At 40.6% G+C, this 22,661-nt stretch overlaps 1 protein-coding gene across 1 annotated transcript in view; it reads left to right on the plus strand.

Moving 5' to 3' along the window:
• The window catches only part of EGFLAM (EGF like, fibronectin type III and laminin G domains), a 73,224-nt gene that overhangs the window by 33,933 nt on the left and 16,630 nt on the right, over positions 1-22,661 (plus strand). The window contains exons 8-15 of the mRNA XM_017823687.1: positions 6,041-6,156; positions 6,401-6,737; positions 9,214-9,314; positions 10,530-10,630; positions 11,702-11,846; positions 13,686-13,875; positions 17,544-17,669; positions 18,403-18,646. Coding sequence (XP_017679176.1) covers positions 6,041-6,156; positions 6,401-6,737; positions 9,214-9,314; positions 10,530-10,630; positions 11,702-11,846; positions 13,686-13,875; positions 17,544-17,669; positions 18,403-18,646 — 1,360 coding nt within the window. The remainder of the gene's footprint in view (positions 1-6,040; positions 6,157-6,400; positions 6,738-9,213; positions 9,315-10,529; positions 10,631-11,701; positions 11,847-13,685; positions 13,876-17,543; positions 17,670-18,402; positions 18,647-22,661) is intronic.

Raw genomic sequence — 22,661 nt, forward strand, 5'->3', positions numbered from 1 at the left:
AAGGGCAACCAACTTATTCCTAATTCACATTATGTATCTGAAGGCATTTTCCGACTTCTAGTAGTCAAAAAGCCCAGTCCTTTGGACAGTTAATTAGTCACTTCAGTTGCTCAAGCATAAGTGTTCAGCGTGTTTGAGGTCCTCTGGGTTCTGTGATTTTCAGCAGTCACTGCAGGATGTGCCTCCCAGGCATCTCACAGACACCTGATAATCCTCTGGGAATGTCTCAGGTAATGCATCTCAGGTGGCACCAGTTGCTTGACAGTCTCAAAGTGCCAGCAGATACCTCTAAGTCACCTATTGTTGCCGAAAAGGTGTCAGACAGTTGGCATCTCTGAAATTGAAGCTTCTTTATTCTTCAGGGTGCATATCCTAAGAATTACTGTCTTCATTATTACCACAGTTCCTCCTCCAATCTAAACAGTGAAACATGCCACATGCCATAGATTTTTGATGCTATTTTTCTGACTGCCTGTGTTTTCTTGAGAAATACCTGAAATATTTCAGGAAGCTGGCAGAAGTTCATACACTTAGTTCACATACAGCTGGCATACATTACACTTAGTTCACATACAGCTGGCACCTAAGCACGTTAGTGAGTTTGGATTTCAAGAATTTGTAGCTTTATGCTTTTATATGCTGGATGCTTGTGCCTGACTTGAAATAATTAGTGCTTTTCTGATGCTTATTTCAAATGAATAATAAATTCCCAGCATTACCTCAAATGCAGTGGAACTTCAGGGTCTGTATTGCCTTGCATACTTGCAGCTCTTCTAGGAAGGCTGAGGTAGAGATGAGGCCACACTACTTGGGGATGTTTTCTGCTGGAGCTTATCTCATTCTCACAGATAATTCTCTCATTTTGTTTTTAAAAGGTAGGTGGCTTTGCAGTACTCTTGACTGCTTTGTTTCAGTTCTGTGTAGGAAAACATTGTCTTTATTTGCTCCTCTAAAGGATGCTGACAGTATCACCTAATGTGACAGACCTCCCAGGGTCTGAAAATAGAACATGTGGCCTTGATTATAAGCAGTTACCCACTTACCTAGTAAAAAATATATACTTGGTTTATTGCTCCATTTTCAGGGATGAAAGAGAGGGCAAGTTTCCCCCAAGGGCTCTCATTTATTTGTGATTTGGTTTCATTAATTTTTTTCTAGACAGAAATGATGTAATAAATCAGTTTTTTGTTGCCTTTCTTAATTACAGTTGTAGGTTGTGGGTATTTCACTTATAGGGTTGTTGGGGTTTTGTTAAGTCAGGTCTTTCAATGTGTCAAGGACAATTCACTGGAAATTTAAAAGTTGCACATGCTCAGTTTAGAAACAACAAATAAACTCTCCCTAAGAATCAAACAAAGTGTCATCACCTGCATTGCTTAAATACCCTTCACCTCCTCGGGAAACAGATGGAGTTTGCACTGTGCCTGGAAGGTCACCAGCCTTGGGCTTTGGCAGACCAACGAAGGAAGTGTCTTCTGTTAAAAATACCCTCCTGCTTGTCTCCACAGAAAACGTGACAGAAGTGTCTGCTTAGTTGGGGCACATCCCTTCCTCTGGTCCTGGCTGTCACCGCCAGGCTCACTCTGAGCCAGGCATTGGCACAGGTGCTTAAATATTCTGTACGGAGTTTGAATGTGTCAGCTGTGGCTCAGGCACAGGAAAAGGGCAGTCTCTGCCCAAACCTTGATTTAAATAATAGTGATATGTCTTAGAAAATGCAAATGGAGAAGGTTTTCCACAGAACTATGATCTCCAAAGGCTTTGCAAAAGCGGTGTTGGTAGTTATAGGGACAGGGACAAAAAGCAAGGGACAGGCTAAGTGATACGCAGCATTTCACTGTGAGTCACTGAGAAGCACAAAAGTCACATTAAATTACTCTTGATGTGTATTTGATTTAGACTTGTGAAGGGTTCTGCATGAAGGCAGTCAGTCTCTTAACATTTCCATTCAACCTGCCCATGTTGCAGTGCCCCCTGCTCTGCCTCCTACACTCTCTTGTGTCTCATCAGCATGCTGGTGGCAACCTAATGAGCAAAACAAAAGTTTATGTGGCTTTCTATTTGTTTTGAGAAAGATTTCTTTAATATAACTTAATCCCTGATTATTTGGAAAGAGGCTATGGTTCATGACCCCCACGAGTTTTTCAATTAATTATAGAACAGGATTATAGGACCTAGTAGAGGGTCTTACTCAGACTTCATCTCCTTCCACACTCTAACATATTTAATTAAATATAGCATGTTTATAATCTCTTCAGTCTTGTTTTGGTATTTGCAGAGTACCACTTTGCTTAATTGTCCCTGATTTGCCACCCATTATGAGATGAACTCTCCACTAAAGCACCACAGTAATGTGGGGGTTTCTCTACAAAAGGGCCTGTTAATTTCTTTCATTTTGTTTGTCCTGTAGTTTTATCACATCATATCACATGTGACTGTCATGCCATGTCCAGGGAGCAAAAGCCAAGGGTAAGGAAGAAGAATGCAACTGAGAAGCCAGTGGGCTTACATCTCGTCATTTGCGTGTGTACTCACCTGTGTAAGGGCGTAATCAGAAGCAAGTGCATTCCATGACTGCATTGCTCCTGGATGCATTAGGAGTTACCCAAACTGCTCACAGATCAATGGGTAGAGCAATGGAGGGTGTGCTGGCTGAAACTCAGATAGGTAAAGCCAGGAAGGGGTAAAACTGGAGATTTGGGGCAGTGCTAAAGACCTGTGGATACTAGGACACCTTCTGAAGTTACATTTTTTCTGGTGGTGCTAAACATACATCCTGAAGGTCTTTGAAGAGAGGCCTCAGAGCAGTCTTTTCACCAAACACAATAAGTCACCTTCTTTGCTCTCTCCAGGCTCCAATTGTTGTACCAGTTCAATAATGTGAAAGGAGTCATTGTCTGGTTTAAAATAGTGGGTACATTTTGTCTCCTAGGGTCTTCTGTTGGAAAAGCATGGAACATTTTGATCTCCCAGATGAAAGTAGCACACCTGCTGCTTGGGGAACTGCCAGCCTCTCCTATGTTACCATGTCTCATTGCATGCTGGTAGTTATTAATGTACTTTAGTGATAACTCAACTCAGATCAGGAGAGTTACACTTCCGTAAAACTGGCATGGTGTTAAAATCATGCCCATACCTCTAAGCAAGTGTGTGTATGTGTATGAATATAAAGATATTCATATATAGAATATATATATATTCATACAAAATATTCATGAAGATATGGCACTCTTATTGAACCTACATCCCACTAAGCCAATAGTTTGACTGAAAAGAGAGAAAATATGACAGCATTTGGACTATAACAGATGTTGTTGTAGCTTATGACTTCTAAGTTAGAAAATGGAGTTTGTATATCACAGCTTGTTTGAATACAGATTGGATTGTTTCCCCTGACAAATGATTGTGATTTTTCCTTTTTTTTTCCAAATTATCTTTTGGCTTTCACTGCTCTTAGGTAAATTACAGTTTCATTTATTAGAAGAACTAAATTAGCTCTGAAATACTTTCAGATACATAATACAAAGGCAATTAGTAATAGCACAGGCTTGACTTAAAAGAAACACTCTCCTAATGAGTTGAAAATTACTGCATCTGCTGGGAGCTGAGTTAATGCTGGGCTCTGCTTCTTTGATATGGTTTCTCTTAACCTGCAAATCATATTTGTAATGTTTATGTTTGAAGTTTTACACAGAGAAATTTCTTTGTAGAAATGCATTCTTATAGAATCACTGTTTCCAAAGAAGGGGATTCTGATGCAGTTATGTGTAGAAGATGCACCTGGATTAGACAATCATCATAGGTCCCTTCCAACAGAATAATTTTCTATTCTACTCTACTCTAGTCTTCCTACATTCCTGCCTGGAGTAAAATTATCCTGGAAGGTGATTAACCTAAGTGACTGTAGAAGTAAATATGAGGAGTAAGGGCTTTTGTTCACATTGTGATAATACCTGTTGTTTTCAGTACGTTGGAATTCATTCCAGTGGTTGCAGGATTGGGACCGGTTCATAAATGAGCAGTCTGATTCTCTAACAGTAATCCCTTGCCTGTGCATTGACAGTCACTAGCAGAAATAATCTGGATGTAGCTCGTCCAGTTTACCTCATCTCATTACCAGTCATAAAGCTAAGAGTTCTCTGCTCAGCTTATTTGGTAGAACTTGGTGCTGAATGTTTAATGTACAACCAAACTGTATTATTTACAGATTACTAGCTTTACATGCTAGAGTGAAAAGACTTATCCATATTCTATCCCAGTCTAGCATGCTGTTTTGGTTGCAAGTGTGTATGCCTCATTACCTCTACTCATTTGCCTCCAATTTTTCTGTATGCTGATGTAACATGTAAACCCCATTGATAAGTAACTCCCACAGAGCATATGGAGTGTGACCAGTGAGCCAGGCAGGGCACATGTTCGTATCTGGTGCACATACACTTGATTTCATAACTGTCTGCTGGGATTTCTGGGTTGCAGTCACAGCAAAGGAGAAAAGAGTACAAAACAATTTAGATAAGTGCACTCCCGCCCCTATCAGGTCAGTGAAATACTTTTGCTTTATTGTCCACTGGGGCGAGAGATGGCTGACCCCAGTCAGACTGACTCAAGCAGCCCAATAGCACTGGGTGCACATTGCTTCTTCTGAAAGTTTGCTGAGCCTCGGGAGCTTTCTCTGGCTCCTTAGGGTTGTTTAGTACTGGTAGTGGAGTACTTCTCACTACCATCAAGTGGCATTTTCTGAGCCTCCTTTCCGCAGACAGGCAGTGCCTAGCAAGACTTTGCATCTCTGCACCTTGCAGTATAAAGGACTAGCTACCAGAAAATATGGACATCTTCTGACTGCTAAAATAAACAAGCAGCTGTAGTCAGCTCCTTACAGAGCCTTTGTAAAGCGAGGGTTACCTATGCTGTTTTTAAGTGATGAGAAAATACTTTATGGAAAAGGCAGATATATAAGTCTGTTGTTTTAATGGTTAGAAAATGTCTGTTTTTAACCTTGCTGAAATGATAAGTAACTGTAGTGATGTGGTTGCTTTTAGTATATTTCTTCATGACTTCTGGTAAATTTTAATAGCTAAAATGTGCAAATCAGTGTTTAAGTAGAATTTGCTCTGTAAAGTGCAGAAAATACAGATATTTTCTGTGAGGATCCCCTTACTGTTAAAATTGTCCATTCCCAGCCCAGAGTCCTTTGTTGCAGAGTTCAGAGCTCCAGGGAGAGACAGAAGCAGATTATGTACATGAAAAACACATGGTCGTAGAATCATAGAATATCTTGTGTTGTGAGGGACCAACAAGGATAATTAAGTTCAACTCTTGGCTCTGCACAGGACAATCCCAATAAATGCATGATGTGCCTGAAAGTGTTGTCCAAACGCTACCTGGACTCTGTCAGGCTTGGTGCTGTGATCACTTCCCTGGGGAGCCTGTTCCCATGCCCAACTACCCTCTGAGTTAAGATGTTTTTGCATGTTTCATTTTTCAGGGTGTTAAATTCCGTTTTAAAAAATAGCCTAACAATACACTTAGGATGCTAATTTCAGGAGCTTTGGGGTCAGTGGAGGTGGATTACATCCTAAGCAGAGCATGCCCTACCTTTGTGCGTCTCTTTTGCTGTTACAGTTTATTTGGTTGCTGGTAGGGCAGATGCAGAACTGTGTATTTATAAAAGGCAAAAGCTTGACCTAAAAACTATTTAGTCACTAAAATGTTGTCCATGCTGAAAAAGCTCAGAAATTTTGTCCTGGGAGAATGATGAATAAAAGTCAGTTTGCAGAGGGAGAACTGAGCTTTGCCTGCTTTGTTTGTTTAATCACCTAAAAAGTGACTTAATGGAGGCCTTGTCTTTGTTTTAAGTTGTGTGGACGTCACTTGGACAGCATCTCCCATCTTCAGGCTGACATTTGCATTGTCTGTACAGGATGAACAGTGACGTTACTTCAGATTTAAGCGTTGTGAATTGGAGGGTGGTAAGGTCGGAATTGCTGTATGTAAAGAGAAAAAAATATATGAACTGAATGTGCCAGTTATGTCTTTTTAGGCTCTGAAGAGTTAGGAAGTGGAAGCTATGGGCATCGGTACATCACAGACACAGTGACTGGTGATGGTGATGGATTTGATGTTGATGATTCAGACTATGACATTTATATCGAAGAGGTAAATTTCAAGATTTCATTTTGGCATTTCTGTTTTCTTTATAGTATTAACATTTTAAAGTGTCCGGTCCTGTCAGGTAATTTAATATCTGATATTATGTGCTCAGATATAGTGATGTGGTTGCTTCATTTTCTTTGTTGAGGGTGAGTTCATTTCCTCAGATCTGTATCTTGAAAGGTATTTATTTCATTTCCCTATAGCATTTTAGGTTTTACTGAATTGGTGTTTCTTTATTTCCTTTCAGCTCAGACCGCTTCCTGCTATTAAAGGAGGCAACAGAAAATTCCTGGTCAAAACTAAGGTTGCACCAGGGTCTAGTTCCAGACTCCTGTCCCGGGTCCTTACAACCACTTTTGAACCCACTACTTCCACTCCCACCACCACACGACCTTCCACCACAGCGAGAGCAACCACAGCTTGGGCAGTGAGGAGGGGCAGCATGTCCTCTGCCTCGCGGCTCTTCGACCTGTCCTGCGACGAGGCCGTGTGCTCCGTGGACAGTTTCTGCATCAATGACTACGACCGGGGCGGCTCCCGCTGCCACTGCAACTTGGGAAAAGGAGGAGAGACCTGTGCGGAAGGTGAGGTGTCTGTGTGCCTGCTGCTGCAGGCTCCTCTTTGTCTGAAGTAAGGAACCAACCAAAGCGCACTTTGGAAGCAGCCAGCTGGGCTTAATGGATCCCTAAGGATAGCAGCAACTTCCACATCCCGTTTCAGACATCATCCCCTTTTGTTCTTTTTCCTTGGTTAGGAGTGAAAAAGTTATTCTTTAATAAAGTTGAATGCAGAACCTGTGTGAAGGTACAGAGGGGAGGTTAATCCTCTTTCCCCCTAAGAGTGAGGGGGTGATGAAGCCACATATGTTGGTAGTCACCTGGGTGTGACAGGGTCCATTGTGGTATCCACAGCTTCCAGCAGAAATATTCAACCCTCCTTTCATGTTTGCCTTTTGTCACCAGCTGGAGCCCTGAACCACTCCCATTTCCAGTGTGGTCTGTTGGATGATGCTGGTCCTGCAGGAGGGATGTGAGTCAAAGCTCCCGTTGTAAAAATACCACCAGAGGAGGCTTTCCCCATTGTCTGCAGGGCAGAAGTGCTGGAGTGGTAACCCCAGCACTCATGTCAGGCAGACAGGGGAAAGAGAGGAATAAAACCCTCTTCCCAGTTCAGAAAGCATGACCTGCAGTCTGGGTATATTTGTCCCCGTCAGGACTTGTCACCCATCCTTTTGCCTTCTTTTAAGGCATCTGAGCCAGGACAAGAGCTTGCTGAGCTGAAGGAGGCCGTCCTGCTTCTTTTTCCCTTGTTGTCTTCTTGATCTCTCCCTTTGGAAACCTAAACTCATCCTTTAGCTGAGTTAATGCTGAGCAGATCACCTGGTAAGCCAGTCCAGCTCCCTCACCATGCCATAAGCAGGTTACACTTTTCCCCTCAGAGTAATTTTTCTTCTGATTTGGCAACCAAGGGGTCAGATGAATGAAAGAACTCACACAAAGATAGTGTCCTCTTGGTTATAGTGGTGCTATCCCTTCTGCCAAAAAAGAGCTGATCCGTCCATCCCTCTGCATGCTCGTCTGACCTGCCAAGACCCTGCCACACAGCAGAGTACCAGGAACACATGTATCTTCAACAGGGTGATGTTAGACCTTCGTGATGCACAGTGTCATGCATCAGGGTTACAGACACTGAGAGTGTTTTATCTTCTTCAAACTGGAGTGCTGGAGCAAAGAGGTCTCATTCTGAAAACAATCTGTTGTGACTCAGTGACATGAAACAGCTGCAGATGTGATTTTAGGCCTTGATCAAATATGAAGAGTTGAGGATTTATTTGAACTGACATAGCTGTATACAACTTGCAGAGCAGGTTTTTTAACATCAGTCCAAACCCACCATTTTTCACTGCGGAGTGTGTTATTCCTTAGTAAGAGTAGCACCATGGGCCAATATTCCTTTGTGCTGAATTTTTCTTCAGCAGCCAGTATTGTTAAATAGTATATTAGTCTGAATGGAAACAGACTTCTCTTCACAATCAACAGCTGCATGGCACTCTGGTCCAGTCAGTTCTGCTTGTGATCAGGGCTTGCTCTCTGCTGATGTTGCATTCAGTTTTATAGCACTGGTCCTCTTACCTCAGCCTAAAATGTATGCCTTGCAAACAAAAAAGCTGAGAGAACTGTATCCAAATGCAAGTATGCAAGAAAAACACACTCAGTATTCAAATAGCTAAGAGAAATAGGACTCCTCATTAGACTAAAGTCCACTGCAAAAATAAGAATTCAGGCCTGAAACTGTGTCTGTCCTCAGTGCTTCTTAGGGAAATTAACTGCAAAGGGAGCAGTAAGACATGTCTTATTTTCATTGTCTCTCAGGATCAGGGAATAACATAAGACAATGAAGAGTGAGCATTGATAATGCCAGTGGACAAGACCAATGAGAAGAGCCACTGTTGCAACCAGGGATGGAGAGGTGCCTACGGGGACCCTCTTCTTCACATCACTCTCTTCAGCCTCTGCCCTGAGCTAACTTGAGGGAAGTGCTGGAAGCTGCTGGGCTGTTATGAGACATCCAGTGATTCTCCAGATGCTCAATGCAGCAGCTATGGAGCAGCAGTGACTAATGCAGCCTTGAATCGAGCCATACTTCCGGCATATGTTTTCGTAATCCTGCCAAACAGAAAATTACTTTGTTCTCTCTTTGTTAAATGAATTCTTAAAAGAAGATAAATACAAAATTGATGGGTTCTGTCTTCTGTAACAAGGATGAAAATCTGGAGAAATTTTTTCTGAAGCCTGTGATTAAACTGTTGAACAGTATTTGGCCCTCAGTATCCTGCTTCTTTCCAAGTTCACCAGGTCCTTGGGAATAAAGGAATTAGTTGTGAAAAGTGGTGGGAGGACAAGGCAAGAGGTTAACTGATTGTTGACTGCTGCTGAATAATGGCCTCTGGAGGAACTCTTCCTTTCATTTCCACCTGTTGTTATCTAGTACTAAATGCTTATATCGATTTTTATATGGGAAAAAGCTGCTAAATAACAGGCTTCTCTCTTTGCTTTTCAGACATCAGCATCCAGTATCCTCAGTTCTCTGGCTACTCATATATCACCTTTGAACCACTGAAAAAATCCTACCAGACATTTCAAATTACCCTTGAGTTCAGGGTAAGTTTGAGCAATTCCAAGCTCACATAGGAGTTTTAAATTTTATTTACTTATTCTAGTGCAGTGGACAATAGCAAAATAACAGCTTCAGTATAGCTTGTAATGTAATTGTGGTGAACCTGTACATAACCTTCATGTGTAAAGATCTGTCTTAACCTTCAGTGAATGTCAATGAAGTTTGTAAGCAGCTAAAATGTTTGCATCCGTTATTGGTAGGCACAGCATGAGAGAATCCCTGGGACTAATAATACTGGTGTTGTGGACTAGCGGCAATGTACGTTGGCAAGGTTATAGCCACGTGAAAGAGCTACAGGCTGAAGTACACACGGAATTTTTGTGAACTGGAGTTTGGAAGTGGCATGTAGTATCTTTGCTTAAAAGAAACTATGATCCTGTCATACTGAGCAAAACACCGTATCCTGTATTCAGAGCTCCTCTTCCGTCCTCCAGGATTTAAGTGCACATTATTTTCCACCTGTGAAGTTTGAGACAGCTAATATATTCAGGATACGTTACTACTTAAAATACAGGTCTGGCTTGGGTTAATTCTGTTTAGGGACAGAACTGGTGAGGCTGCCTGTAGGGAGAGTGGCCGAACTCTTGGATGCATCCCTACTCCCACAAAAAGGCAGACTCACCAGCTTCACAGCCTGGGTGTGAGACTGTCACTAGAGCAGCAGCAGTCTGTTGCCTTATGTGGTGATGTAACACTCTGCTGGCAGTTTGTCACTTTAAAATGCAGGATGGCTGCAAAAAGCCGCTGTGTCAGCTGTTATGCACATATGGAGAAGTGCTGCCGGCATGGGTTGTTCATCTTGAAGACTGTCAGGCTCACAGAACATGTAAAGTAGGGTGTATGTATTCATGTTCAGTAAGTTTAATGTGGCTACACTTAACAGGCTTGCTAGGACATTCTTACTAGACTTTGTGCTCAGAAGTCTCACATGGAACATGTATTACAGTCTTTGGTACTTTCAGGCTTTTTTTTCAGGTCTATAGTATCATACTGTAAGTAGATGGTCTTAAACCACTTAAGGCAGTGATTTTCTAGATTCGGGGTTCAAAATTGATCAACCAATTTCTGATTCTGCAAGTTAAAAACTCGATCTGAAAAATGCTGACCCTTTCTAGAGAAAAGTTCCCCACTGCTGCTTGCTTTTATCTGTTATGCTGAGGCTTAGACTTTGATTTTTCATGTTGATACAATGATTACAGGCTGAATCAGAAGATGGTTTGCTGCTATACTGTGGAGAAAATGAACATGGTCGGGGTGATTTTATGTCACTGGCAATCATCCGGCGTAGCCTCCAGTTCAGGTAAAACTTCCATCCTAATTTGATGTAAAGAGAAAGAGCCATTTCTGCCTCCTGGGCCTGCTATATGTGATGAATATCTGCAGTGTCTTTGCCTTCTGCTCCATGCAGTGCACAAAATGGACAATGTAATTTAATTTAAAAATTCTTTAATACTTTTTTCTCTCATCCTTCTTTAGTGTGTGAACTTGTACCCTGTTGAACTGTTATATTCAGACCTCAGTGTAAAGGCAAAATGATCAGTTTTCTTCAAGACATTAGTCTGGGCCTCATTGCTATGTTATCAAAAGTCCCAGTGAGCTGCTATATTTGCTGAGGCGATGGTATATCGAGGGATGCATAGTCAATGTTTTTGTTTTGCAGCAAAAGATTTGCAGATAACGTATGAAAATCCAGAAAGGGGCCAGGAACTTCACCTTGTATCTCTTATTTAGATGACAGTTGCAGGTTTTTTAAATGAAGGAGGGGGTTTCTTGCAGTGGATATGAAGCATGTGAAAGAGTATCTCCAGGATCTCCTTACTTAGGAAAATGAGTGCTTTGAAAGTGGGGAATAACAAAGTGGGTGATGTACCTTAGGTAGTGTTTTTGTTCACTTGCACTGTGTGGCAGACGGGCAAAGTGGCACATTTTGTGCGCAATCAGCTCCACAGAGACTCTCCTGGAGGTCTTCTTGTCAATGAGTACTGAGTTTCAAATACAGTAGCTGAGTTATTAATGTAGCACTGCCTTTCACAAGGTAGCTAGAAAAATTCCCAGGAGAAATTACTGTGATAGCAGGAACTCAGATTGTAATACTCTCCATCTTGAAACAGTTTCAGCTGTTGGCAAACTTTGCAATGCAGTCGGTATGGTCAGAGAATGCAAAATCTTCTCCACGGTAGGAAGACAGATGATGAAGTTTAAAACTTAGAACAGATATACTAGACCTGCTGTCTGATTTTCCTGTACTTATATGCAGTGTGGAACAGAGAGGTTCCCAAGTGCAAAAGGAATATTTGGAGTCTAAAAATGACTTTTGGTTATTTGATTATTGCGAGATTGTCACCTTGCCCTCTCTGTCTCCTGCTCCCAGGTTCAACTGTGGCACTGGAGTTGGAGTCATAACGAGTGAAAACAAAATCAAGCTGGGGAACTGGCACAGTGTCACGTTGTTCAGAGATGGGGTGAATGGCTGGCTCAGGATGGACAACAATGCTCCTGTGACAGGAAAATCTCAGGTTGGTAATCCTACCCCTGCAGCTCAACCTTGGACCATCTCAAAGTTATGATGACAACTTTTTTCTTGCTACCAGAAGTCTGATTAGATTTAGAAAGTGCATTTTTATTCATCAGTGTTGGGACATTTAGTGAACTAGTACCAGTGTACAGATTACTCTTCCAAATATGTAGTCTAGAAATCACAAAGATAAATATCCCCAAATCCCACTACAGTTTTCCTGTTGTCTTCCATGCTTGCTCTGCCACCCTTCTGCTACTCTTTGCTAGTCTCAGATAGAGGCTGCTGTTAGAAGTTTACTAGATTGTTCAGCTGCTGTCCCTGCTTGCTTTCTTTTTTAGCCTCAGAGAGCTGCTCTGCTTCTTCAGACATAAAAATTAGATCAATATGGGCATGCAAGTATATATATTTATGTATAATATGTATATAGCCACACAAGGTTTGTATACAGAAGTGTAATTAGATGCATATCCTGGAGACAGATTTAAACAGAGTAATGGAAATAGACATTCTGCCCTGACTTATGTTAACACCAGTAAGTTCATACAAGGCTTACAGGGTAAAATATTGCTCATCTATGGCCAGAAAACAGAAGTGAAATTAGGCACTGGAAGAAAAGGTAGTTTCAGATTGTTTCAGATGCCTTTCCTTTGATGGCCACTATTAGCATGTCATTCCTAACCCTGAAAAAAAGCAACTTCAGTCATCTTATTACTGTACACTTTCATGTGCAAGCACTGAAGGGAAAAAGAATTGCACTGCATTGAGTTCTCATCAACTGGAAATGACAGAGAAAATAATTTCAATGTCTGTCGTATTGCTCTCTGTTGCCAATGCTACACAAAGGGCACATGTGAATCAGGAGACGTGTACAGTTTCTGCAGTGAACTGTGCAAGTGAATACCTGCAGACTCAATAACTTTATTTTATTTAGCCAAATAAACATAGACTATGGTGATATAATTTATTGTTTAAAACACTATGGGAGCAGGGCAGGGATGAAAAATCCAGAAAGCTTTTAAACTAAGGGTCAGTGCTGTCTCAAGCACACATTGGTTAAAACTGACCCTGAATAACTGGGAATATTAAGTATTTTCTTCTAAAGGTCAGTGAAGTTTTGAAGCAACCGCTGGGGAGGAGGCAAAAGACGTATCTTGATCAATTTGTGGAAGGAACTGTGACTCTGTTGCCTACAATGGCATAGAGTTTGATTCAATGGTCCAAAAAGGTTCAGTTGCTTTTTGATATTTTTTGTTCTTTCCTGTGCACTGTAGCAGTGCTAGTAAACTTGTATGTGTACATTTCTGTAGGCTTGTTAATGCCCCTCAAAAAAGGTGGGCACTAAATTTAGCACTGGCAAAGTGAGCAGAACCCTTCTCAAGTGGTAATTTTATTGGTTTTTGCCTTTTCTTGTTTTTTTTTTTTACTCTTGTTTTTTGTCATTTCATTATTATTCAATGGTAAACACTTGCTGGTTTCTGTCCAAAAGGCAATATCACATTGGTCTCTGTCCCTCAGGGTTTAATGTTTAGAAGACAAATAATTTTGGCAAAAGTAAAGGAAAAAAATTGCAGCAAAAGTCATATCACAATCTCTCCTCAAAACATAGTGATTTTTGTTATTGTGCTTGTAGTAGTCTGATGGATGCAGGTGCAAAAAAGTTTATTTAAAATGGTAGACTGATTTGAGGAATGACTAATGGAGAGGAATTACCAGTAAGCAATCCGCTTATTCCCTGACACAATTCTTTGTGGAAGAAAAAAATTTATTGTAATGACTGTGGCTTAATATCCTATGTTACGTCTGTTATACAGAGTGTTGTGCTCTGTTTTCCCTGCAGGGCCAATACAGTAAAATTACGTTCCAGACTCCTTTCTACGTTGGCGGTGCTCCCAGCGTGTACTGGCTGGTCAGGGCCACAGGCACCAACCGTGGGTTTCAGGGCTGCGTCCAGTCACTCAGCATCAATGGAAAGATAATTGATATGAGACCCTGGCCATTAGGGAAAGCTCTCAGTGGTGCTGATGTCGGTAAGTGTAATGGTATGGGGTTCTTTAATCAGTGATTAACCAGGGGTTACTTTTTAGCCTGTTGAAACAATGGTCCAGGTTTGATAGATGTAAGGTGCAGTCTCTGTTTTTTGCCTGGTTTTATTCTGTGCACATTGCTTGTGGTGTGTCTGTAGTAGAATGCACAGTAGAATCACACTGCATAAGTAAATCTTTTGTGGGCACAGTTATTGTGCATAATAAATAGTAAAACTATATTTCATGAGCAAACAGTGATCTCCATGCTGCTGATGTTACGTTTGCACCAATATTTCTGCCAGCATCTCTCAGGATGCTTCTTCATGCTCCTGACTGACATGGTCATGTCATCAGAAATCAATAGTGTGTATGCTGAGGTTGTATTTGAAACTATATGGATCAGAAAAAATGTGTTTTGCCTAAGGATACTATTGCGCTTGTCCAAAGCGGTACATGGATATCTCAGACCCACAGCAGCACTGTGGCTGTTACAGAGGGCTTTTCCCCATTAAACCCCATCACTGCTGAAGCAAATAGGCTTTCCTGACTGCCATCCATTGTTTTACTTTCCAGAGCCACGGTATGATTTGAAAATAGCTAGGAATAAATACTTTCAGCAGCTTTGTGAAGTGGTATTATAGCATTGTCTCCCCTTCACAGATTAAAAGATGGAGAACTAGGGAAGCTGATTGGTTAGTCCTGTTTTACTTACTAATCTATTTCATCCATGTAATGGGAAGTTAAAAAAACCCCAGGACAATAAAATCCTTGCTTTAATGACCTCCCAGTCTAAACAGTTTAAGAGTAAACCCAAGTTAGAGAGCAAGTGGTGAAGGCAAGAAATAGATGCCATATCACTGAACTCTCTGTGCCATGCTTCAACCACAAAGTCATGTTTCTTCTCTTCTTAGCTGTGCATTTGGCACCTCAAGAAGGAAGCGACTAATAAGAAACTTCTTAACAATTGCTGTGTATTCTCTAGATACCATGATCAAACTTCTGTGCTATACAGGGGAATAACAGAGTGGCCCAAGAAACAGTTGCTGAAAAGAGTAAGACTTTGGAAGCAGAGTGTAATTTCACGATAGAATGAGAATCTATGGACTTTAGATAGATGAAAGCCCTGCTGAAGTTCCCTGAGCCCTAATCTCTATGGGCTTTTGGGCTGCAGCTAGCTTCATTCCCATCCATGAATGCTCCACATACTACTGCATTAACAATCAACATCAGTAAAAACAAATGCTGTGTTCTGCAATGTGTGACTTGAAACTGAGTGATAAAGCCTTACTGTCCTTACATGACTGCACACATTCATATGAAACTGTACCAGAAGAGACTTGCAAACAATACGTCATGTAAGTTAAACACAAAAAACCTGCAAGTAAACTCTGCTAGGGTTTAGGGATGACTTTTGCTAGCCAGTTTTTGGTTTTTTGGTTTTCTTTCTGTTAGCAAAATGTATATAAATCAGAGGTGTTGTGGCACATGGATCACAGAATTGAGGGTGGGGAGGAGAGGGGACCATCCTGCCCCTGCGCCGCCTCTGCTGGCTGTAGCAGAAGTCCCACTGGACTGGGGAGGCAGGGCTTGTGGTTCAGAGCAGGCACAGCAGGACCCTGGACTCCTGCTGCAGCTTCTCTCCTTCTTCATCTGCCATTGCAGCCAAACATATGCAGCCATCAGACTCGAGATTTCCCTCTTCGGTGTAGTCACCTGTGCTGGCCCAAAGGTTGTGGTGATAAGTCACTGAGATAATGGGAGAGCAGCCTGTCCTTAAATACCAAGACTGCTCCAGTTCAAGCTGTTTCTCACACCAGTGATTCCATGACTTGTCCCATTACTGTTATCTTCCTTGTCCTTTTCTGTTTCTCAACAACTTTAGCTTTGCTGTTTGACCATACTGCCAGCACTGATTAAGAGTGCAGCAAGTGCAGCAAAGATCAGCATTGTCTTAGTTTTCTGTTTGTGCCTTCCACTTGATACATTGAGATCCTTGTTTACACACAGGTCTTGGCTCTGTTTCATTGTCTATAAAATAGAGCTAATCCTAATCACTTCTGTTAGTGTCACTATAATTGATGAATATGTGAGAGATCTGAGACAAGATAGCTGTCCCGCTTTGATTCACTTATGGCCATTACAATATAGACTAGAAGGGAGAAACATAGGTCAATGAGCACTGTGAGCATCCCTTCTCCCATGGCTGGGTATGGGGCAGACATAATTGTCCCCTTCCACAGAGAAAGAACATTTGTTTCCCTTGTGGGGTACTTGTATATTTTGTTTGTGCTCCTCAAGTTAGCCCTGGAGCCCTGTGTCACGACAGCTGTACACAGACTTTCCCTCCATACAATGAAAAATGGGCTGGCGGGAGATTTTTAGATGTGCAATATGAGACAAGCCTAATCTGGCAGGGCGTTATACCAGGTGACCTGAGAGCTGTTACTGCCTCTGTCCTGAGTCAGTGAGAAAAGGTTGTTTTCCACTGCCAACAGCAGAGTGATCAGGATGAACCAGCACATCAGCCACTGACATCTGCATACTTGTCTGTGGTTCTCTTTCTGGCTATGGGATGGGAATTCAAACTGTGAAGCCGGGGCTCTACTAGCACCAGCACATTATTGAAGATGTGTAAAATCCTGGTCTGGAGACCATCCTTACAATCAGAATACTGTATTTTAAAAAACCCCAAATACTGCAATAGTTTTGTAAGACTTCTCTCAGTCATCTCAGATAAAAAAAAACTATTCCCCAGTGTCTATTTTCAGAGCTGCCTCATTAAACTTTCGTCATGTCAGAGATGATACTTCAATGTGCCTCAAAATAAATGTGAAATTCTTAGTTTGTCCCTCTGAATGTGTGCTTACATTTTTACACCACAAAAATCTTACTTGAGTTTTCTTAATGTATATGATCAGTTTGTTATTTACTGACAAGGAGAGAATTATTTGATCGGAAACTTAAATAAAGGAGAAAGCAAGCAAAATCAACAAGAACTTCAATCAAATGTACATTTAACTGTTGTATAATCTGACTTATAGATATCAATTTTAAGAAGAAAATTAGTAAGTTATTTGTTCTACAACAATTTCAGCCTAATTCCAGCAAGAAGAAATAATCTCCTTGTTATTTCAGTTGATGTGCCAGCATAGTAGAAATGCTTCTTAAAAAGCACATATGCTGATGATGTGGATCCTTTTTAGTTCAGACAAGAGGGTTGCCAACCTAATTTTGGCTAATAAGATTAGTTGGTGATGATTAACACCTTCCATGCTCAGCATGACATGGATTCACAGTGAACAAAGAAGCACTTAAGATAATTGAAATTAAACAAGTCACAGTGCTTGTAAACAATCTAGAGAATTTTTTTTAATGAGGAAATAGGAAGAAAGCAGAAGATAAGTAATGCAGGGAATGATTGAAAACTATATTTGCTATGGTTTGTAGTAACGGCTACTTCTTGCTATTTGTAAGGTCTCTTGCTGGTCTAGTATTAAGAGAAAAAATACTAAAAATCAAATTACTTTGTCTTAACTGTATACCATTTGACAAAATGGGAAAGAATTCTGTCAGGAGAGCATATTTCATTAGTCAGTAGTGATGTTCAACAGCTAAATAAATCTTCTCTGGCAAACTTCTCTGATAAATTGGTGTTCTGACTCTGTGTTTAGGTGAGTGTAGCAGTGGCATCTGTGATGAGGCAGCCTGCATCAACAGTGGTACCTGTACTGCGAGCAAAGCAGATTCTTACATTTGCCTTTGCCCTCTTGGATTTAAAGGTCATCATTGTGAAGAAGGTGAGTGGGTGCTGGAATGCTTCTATTTCTTTCTATGTGTTATTTAGTGTTCAATGTGTTTTCCACATAGAGACATCTGAGGAGGTCTTGTGCTGTTACACGGACAGAAGAGAGCACTTATTACTTCATCTTTTTACAGTCACATACTGAAACCCTTCCCTCACCACTTTGGAGCTACCTCCAGCTCCTACATAATCAGTGATTCTCAAACCTCTTTGCTTATTTAAACTAACGGTAATTAGGCATCTCAAACTTACTTTTCAAAAGCTAAAATAATGTACCACTCCACAGCTGACCATTAATTCTAAAAAAATACCCACTTTTCTCCTAAAACCGGTGTCAGTTGTATATTCTGAAATGTAAAGGACACAATAGCAATTTCCTGCTAAAATCAGAGAGATACAAATAGCAAAATACATGTAGCATTATTTTCTATGCTGTAGAACTTTTCATGCCATCACCCATTGTGTGCTTCCTACTTTGAAAAACCTTATGGTGAATCACTAAAGAAAAGAAATGTGATGTTTCATAGTACTAATATGTCCCTGGAAAAGGAGGGAATTAAGCGGTGTTGGCTAAGATAAAAAATTTTTTTAATTTCAATGACAAAATTTTGAGGTTGTTTTGCTAAATGTTAGCTTTTCCTTAGCAAAGGGAATTGATACTGGTTGGTAAGTGTCAGTCTTTTACATTTGAGCCTCAAGTGACCTGCTTGTGATTTCTGGATTTCCAGCACTCACCTTGGCCATACCTCAGTTCAACGAGTCCTTAAGATCATTTGCTAGCACACCCTGGCCCTTGGAACCACAGAATTACCTTTCCTTCATGGAGTTTGAGCTGACATTTCGTCCAGATTTAGAGACTGGTGTCCTTTTGTACAGCTACGACACAGACAGCAAGGACTTCCTCTCCATTAACATGGTGGCTGGTTATGTGGAATTCAGGTTCGACTGTGGCTCAGGAACAGCTGTTATCAGGTAAATGGTGTTGCTTATGTTTCCTTTCCAACAGTGCAATGGTGCTAATCTGGGAGAGGAGTGGGCTGGAAAGAGTAACAGGCTATGATGAGGCGTGTGAGCCCACTGCTCTCTGGTGCCTACTTCTGTGCCTAGCAGAGAAATGCTAAAACTGTATTCAGGGGGAGAGGATTTTCTTCCTATAGTGGTTTATGTTTCAAAGCTTTATTATCAGTGCCACCACCTTACTGTAGATGCTACTTTTGTGTCCGTATGGTATTGCACAAATTCCCTTCTTGCCTCCATGACATTGTGCCATAGCTAATTGGGGGATTTTATCCATATGTTTTCTACCGCAGGATTTCATAATATTGGCACTTTTGTGAGCGTCCTCCACCCTGATTTTGAGTTCCAGGCAGTAAGCACCAGGGTGAAGGTGACACAAGAAGGTATATCTCCAGGTCTCTCCACTTCCTCATAGTGCTGGTTTTTGGGAACCCGAGGCTAGGTTCCAATTTATATAAAGTAAGCTGTCTAAGAGATGTGGTTTAAATTAGTTCCCCAGGTTTCCAGATAAAGACAGACATTTTGAGAATGATTCATTGCATTCCAAAATTAATGTCTAGGACAGGAACAACGAAGTGCCTCAAAACGGGCTGCTCTCCCTCTCTGCGTAACTGAGTGCCCAGTTTCCAGGCAGCTGTTTCTAGGCTTTCTGAAAAGGAGATGGGCTGAACAGAGGCACTCAGTATGTTGGGTATGGTCCGGGAGTCTGCCAGTTTGACCAGTCTGACTTGATATTTGAAATAATCTATATAAAGCTTATACAAAATGTGTACACTGCCTGCAAGTCTTGCATACCAATGACTCCTGTGGATGGACATCAGGAATTTTGACTATACTGCAATTAGGAGAAATGTACTGATTTTACACTGAATGAGTACTCAAGAAAACAAACCTATTCAGATGACAAAATAAGAGATGAAATTTCAAGGGAGCAAATGCAAAATAATGCACAAGCCTAACAATGTACAGCTGTGGAAAAACAGTTAGTGTTGTCAGACAGATCCTGGAGTTGTCATGGATAGTTCTGTGAAAGCAACAGCTAACTGCTCAGAGGCAAGTACAGAAATGTGAGTACAATGCAGAGAATTATTAGGAATGGAATAAGGAACAATGCCTCTGCTAAAACCCACAATGCACCCTGTCTTGAAAACTTGCTGCTATTTTGGTCAGTTCGTTTCAGAAAAAAATAGCAAAATTAAAAAAGAGGTGTAGTGTTGATATCTAGGAGAGGGGATGAAACAGCTTCTACAAATACAGCAGGATCTTTCAACCTGGAAAAAGAGTTTGGTGGAAGTATGATAAAGCTTTTTAAATTGTGTATGACATGGAGTTGAACGATTATTCTGTATTTTTTTCTATGTAAGAATCAGAAGGATTTTTGTTGTTTTTTTCTTTTCAGACAGCACATAAATAAGTTGTGGAAACTAATTGTCACAGCATGTTACAGATGCCAGAACTATAAATAGGTTAAAAAAAAAATTAGACAGATTTGAAGAAAGCTCCATTGAGAGAGATCAAACACAATTGTACGGATGCAGCCTCTGACTCAGGAAATTGCTAAATGACAAGTTGCCAGAAGCCAGGATGATATATCAAGGGAAGAATCACTCCATACTTGCCCTGTTCTATTCTCTTGCTGAAAAGTGGCAGAAATAGCTAATTTTGTAGACCTTTGCTCCAACCCAGAATAGCCCTTCTTACAAAAGCCTTCAATCTTTACTGATTACGGTCATCTAATTCCTGTTACTAACAACCATAACACATTGAAGTAATTTTTTTTTCTCCAAGAATATTGTAGCACTTCAGAACACTTTAGACTAAAGTTTTACTGAGATGTAGGCTTTTAAAATGTGGCAAAAGCCACAGCCACATGCCTGGGAGTGGACACTGCCCCTTTCTGTTTGAAAGGTGAAGAGCAAGCTGGATGCCAGCTAGCACCTGAACTACATGTACTGGGTGAAAAGAGTGTGGTGAGATAGCTGAGTAATGGAGACTCATGAGACAACCCGACTTCATTGAGACTTGTCAGGTTGTCCTGTTCACCTCCTTTTTCTAGATAACATGTGTAACTCACACCCTGTTGTCAGCTCTGTCAGTGATTACATAAGATAAATAGATTCCCTGTTTTTCATGCTGGTTTGATCAACATCCGCTTAAAATTCTGCCCTGATCTTCATCATACTGCTTCATGCCTACCATTTGTCTTTAGCTCTGGGACTATAGCTCTGGGCAACCTGACTACCTCTTCCTTAGAACCATCAGGCTCTTAGATATAATATATTCAGAACACAACTGTGATGTCTTTTTAATTAGAATGAGGCAAGCTTATTTATGTATGTCAGCAACAGCAGTAGGAAACCTGATGCTGGTGAAGCTTGTGTTTTTCATGGTGTGTTCCAGGATGGAAGTACACAGTGTGTACAAGGGGCTTGACATGGAGAAGGGATTCTGAAGGGTTGCAGCAACTGAACTATTTGTTGAGATATCTCAGAAGAGAAATTGTTGTCCCCTGGGATTTCCCTTGGCCAGGCATGCACAGGACCAGGATATTCATGATTTGGTGTATTTTTTAAGGTTCAGTTTACATGGGGAAAAGTAACCTCACAGCATGTGAAGAGCCAGGAGTGTTCAAATGCCTGAAGAAAATTTTGTTTCAAAAAGCCCGTGATTCCAAGAAATAGCTTGCAGCTCTGAAGTGAAGACTCTGCAAGGCTCAGTCATTCCTAATTCTAATTAAATCTAGCAGAGCAGGTGAGTTAGCATTATGATGATCTAATCAGAAAAGATAATGTTTGTAATACCACTTACTAGGTGGCCAAACCTTTATATGTATACATTGACTTCATCAGAGTGATTAAATTCTGATTGATTTACCCGAGGTAGTTAAACCCTAAATGGTGCTACCTAAGAATAAGAAGAAGGAGAAGGAGAAAAGAAGAAGGAGAAAAGTAGAAAAAGAGGGAGAAAATTAGAAGAAGAAGAAGAAGAAGAAGAAAAAGAAGATGAAGTGACTGGCATTGCTTGATGATATTTTCTTATGGAGCTTTTCTGAACCAAGTGTCATTCAGAAGTGTCAAGTAGTATTGTCAGCATCGTCCAAATAAATAAAAACAGGCTTTGAGAAAATTGGGAGAATCAAAATAGATACAACAGAAAGATTTCAAAACTCAAGTCGATTGTTAAGAAAAAAAAAGAAATTGTTATTGTCACATTTTCAAAATTATATACCTTTTTGAATCAGGATTTGAATCACTATTGACTCACTATTTAAAATCACATTTTTTTTCATTTCTTTCATTTTGAAATATATAATGTTTTTTCTTTTTTAAATGTAAATAGCCTGAAAATACAAACCATTATTTCATCCCCAAAAATTCTATGTTTTTTAACTGGACGCTAGAAAGTCTCCAAGAGTCCTAGATAGCAGGATTTCTGGTTTTTCCAGCTTGACCAGTGAATCAAACACAGGTTTTCATTGCTCCTGGAGGAATCCTGCAAGATCTCATTTAGACATAAAATGTTTTAACCAGTGTACTGAAATGACATTTGAAAACAAGGTACAAAGATCTGTTAAACTTGTAAAGTGAAATGTGGTTTTGCCCTTCATACAGGCTGCTATTCATATCAGTGTTGAACTAGTAGTTGAACAGTTTAAAAATGCCTCCTTTGAGACTGGTGAATACTTTGCACAGCTGGGGATTATTGTTTCTAGCCAAGATCTCATCACATTAGGCTTGTATTTTAGTTACTTCCTGTTAATGTACAGCATCCGGGCTGCACATGTGTGTGTATAGATGTCACTGTAATAGGATGCATAAACTGAGATGATAAGCCAACACAAAGTAGTTGTGTTTTAAAAGAGGATGAAGGATGTAGGACTAGGCCAATCATTTAGTGGGAAGCTTTTAGTGAAATGAGGATGTACAGCTGAGACAAAAATTTGTCTTTACTCATTATAAGTGACTGAACA

Source organism: Lepidothrix coronata, unplaced genomic scaffold, assembly GCF_001604755.1.
Source record: "Lepidothrix coronata isolate B3197 unplaced genomic scaffold, Lepidothrix_coronata-1.0 Scaffold104, whole genome shotgun sequence".
Classification (NCBI taxonomy): domain Eukaryota; kingdom Metazoa; phylum Chordata; class Aves; order Passeriformes; family Pipridae; genus Lepidothrix; species Lepidothrix coronata.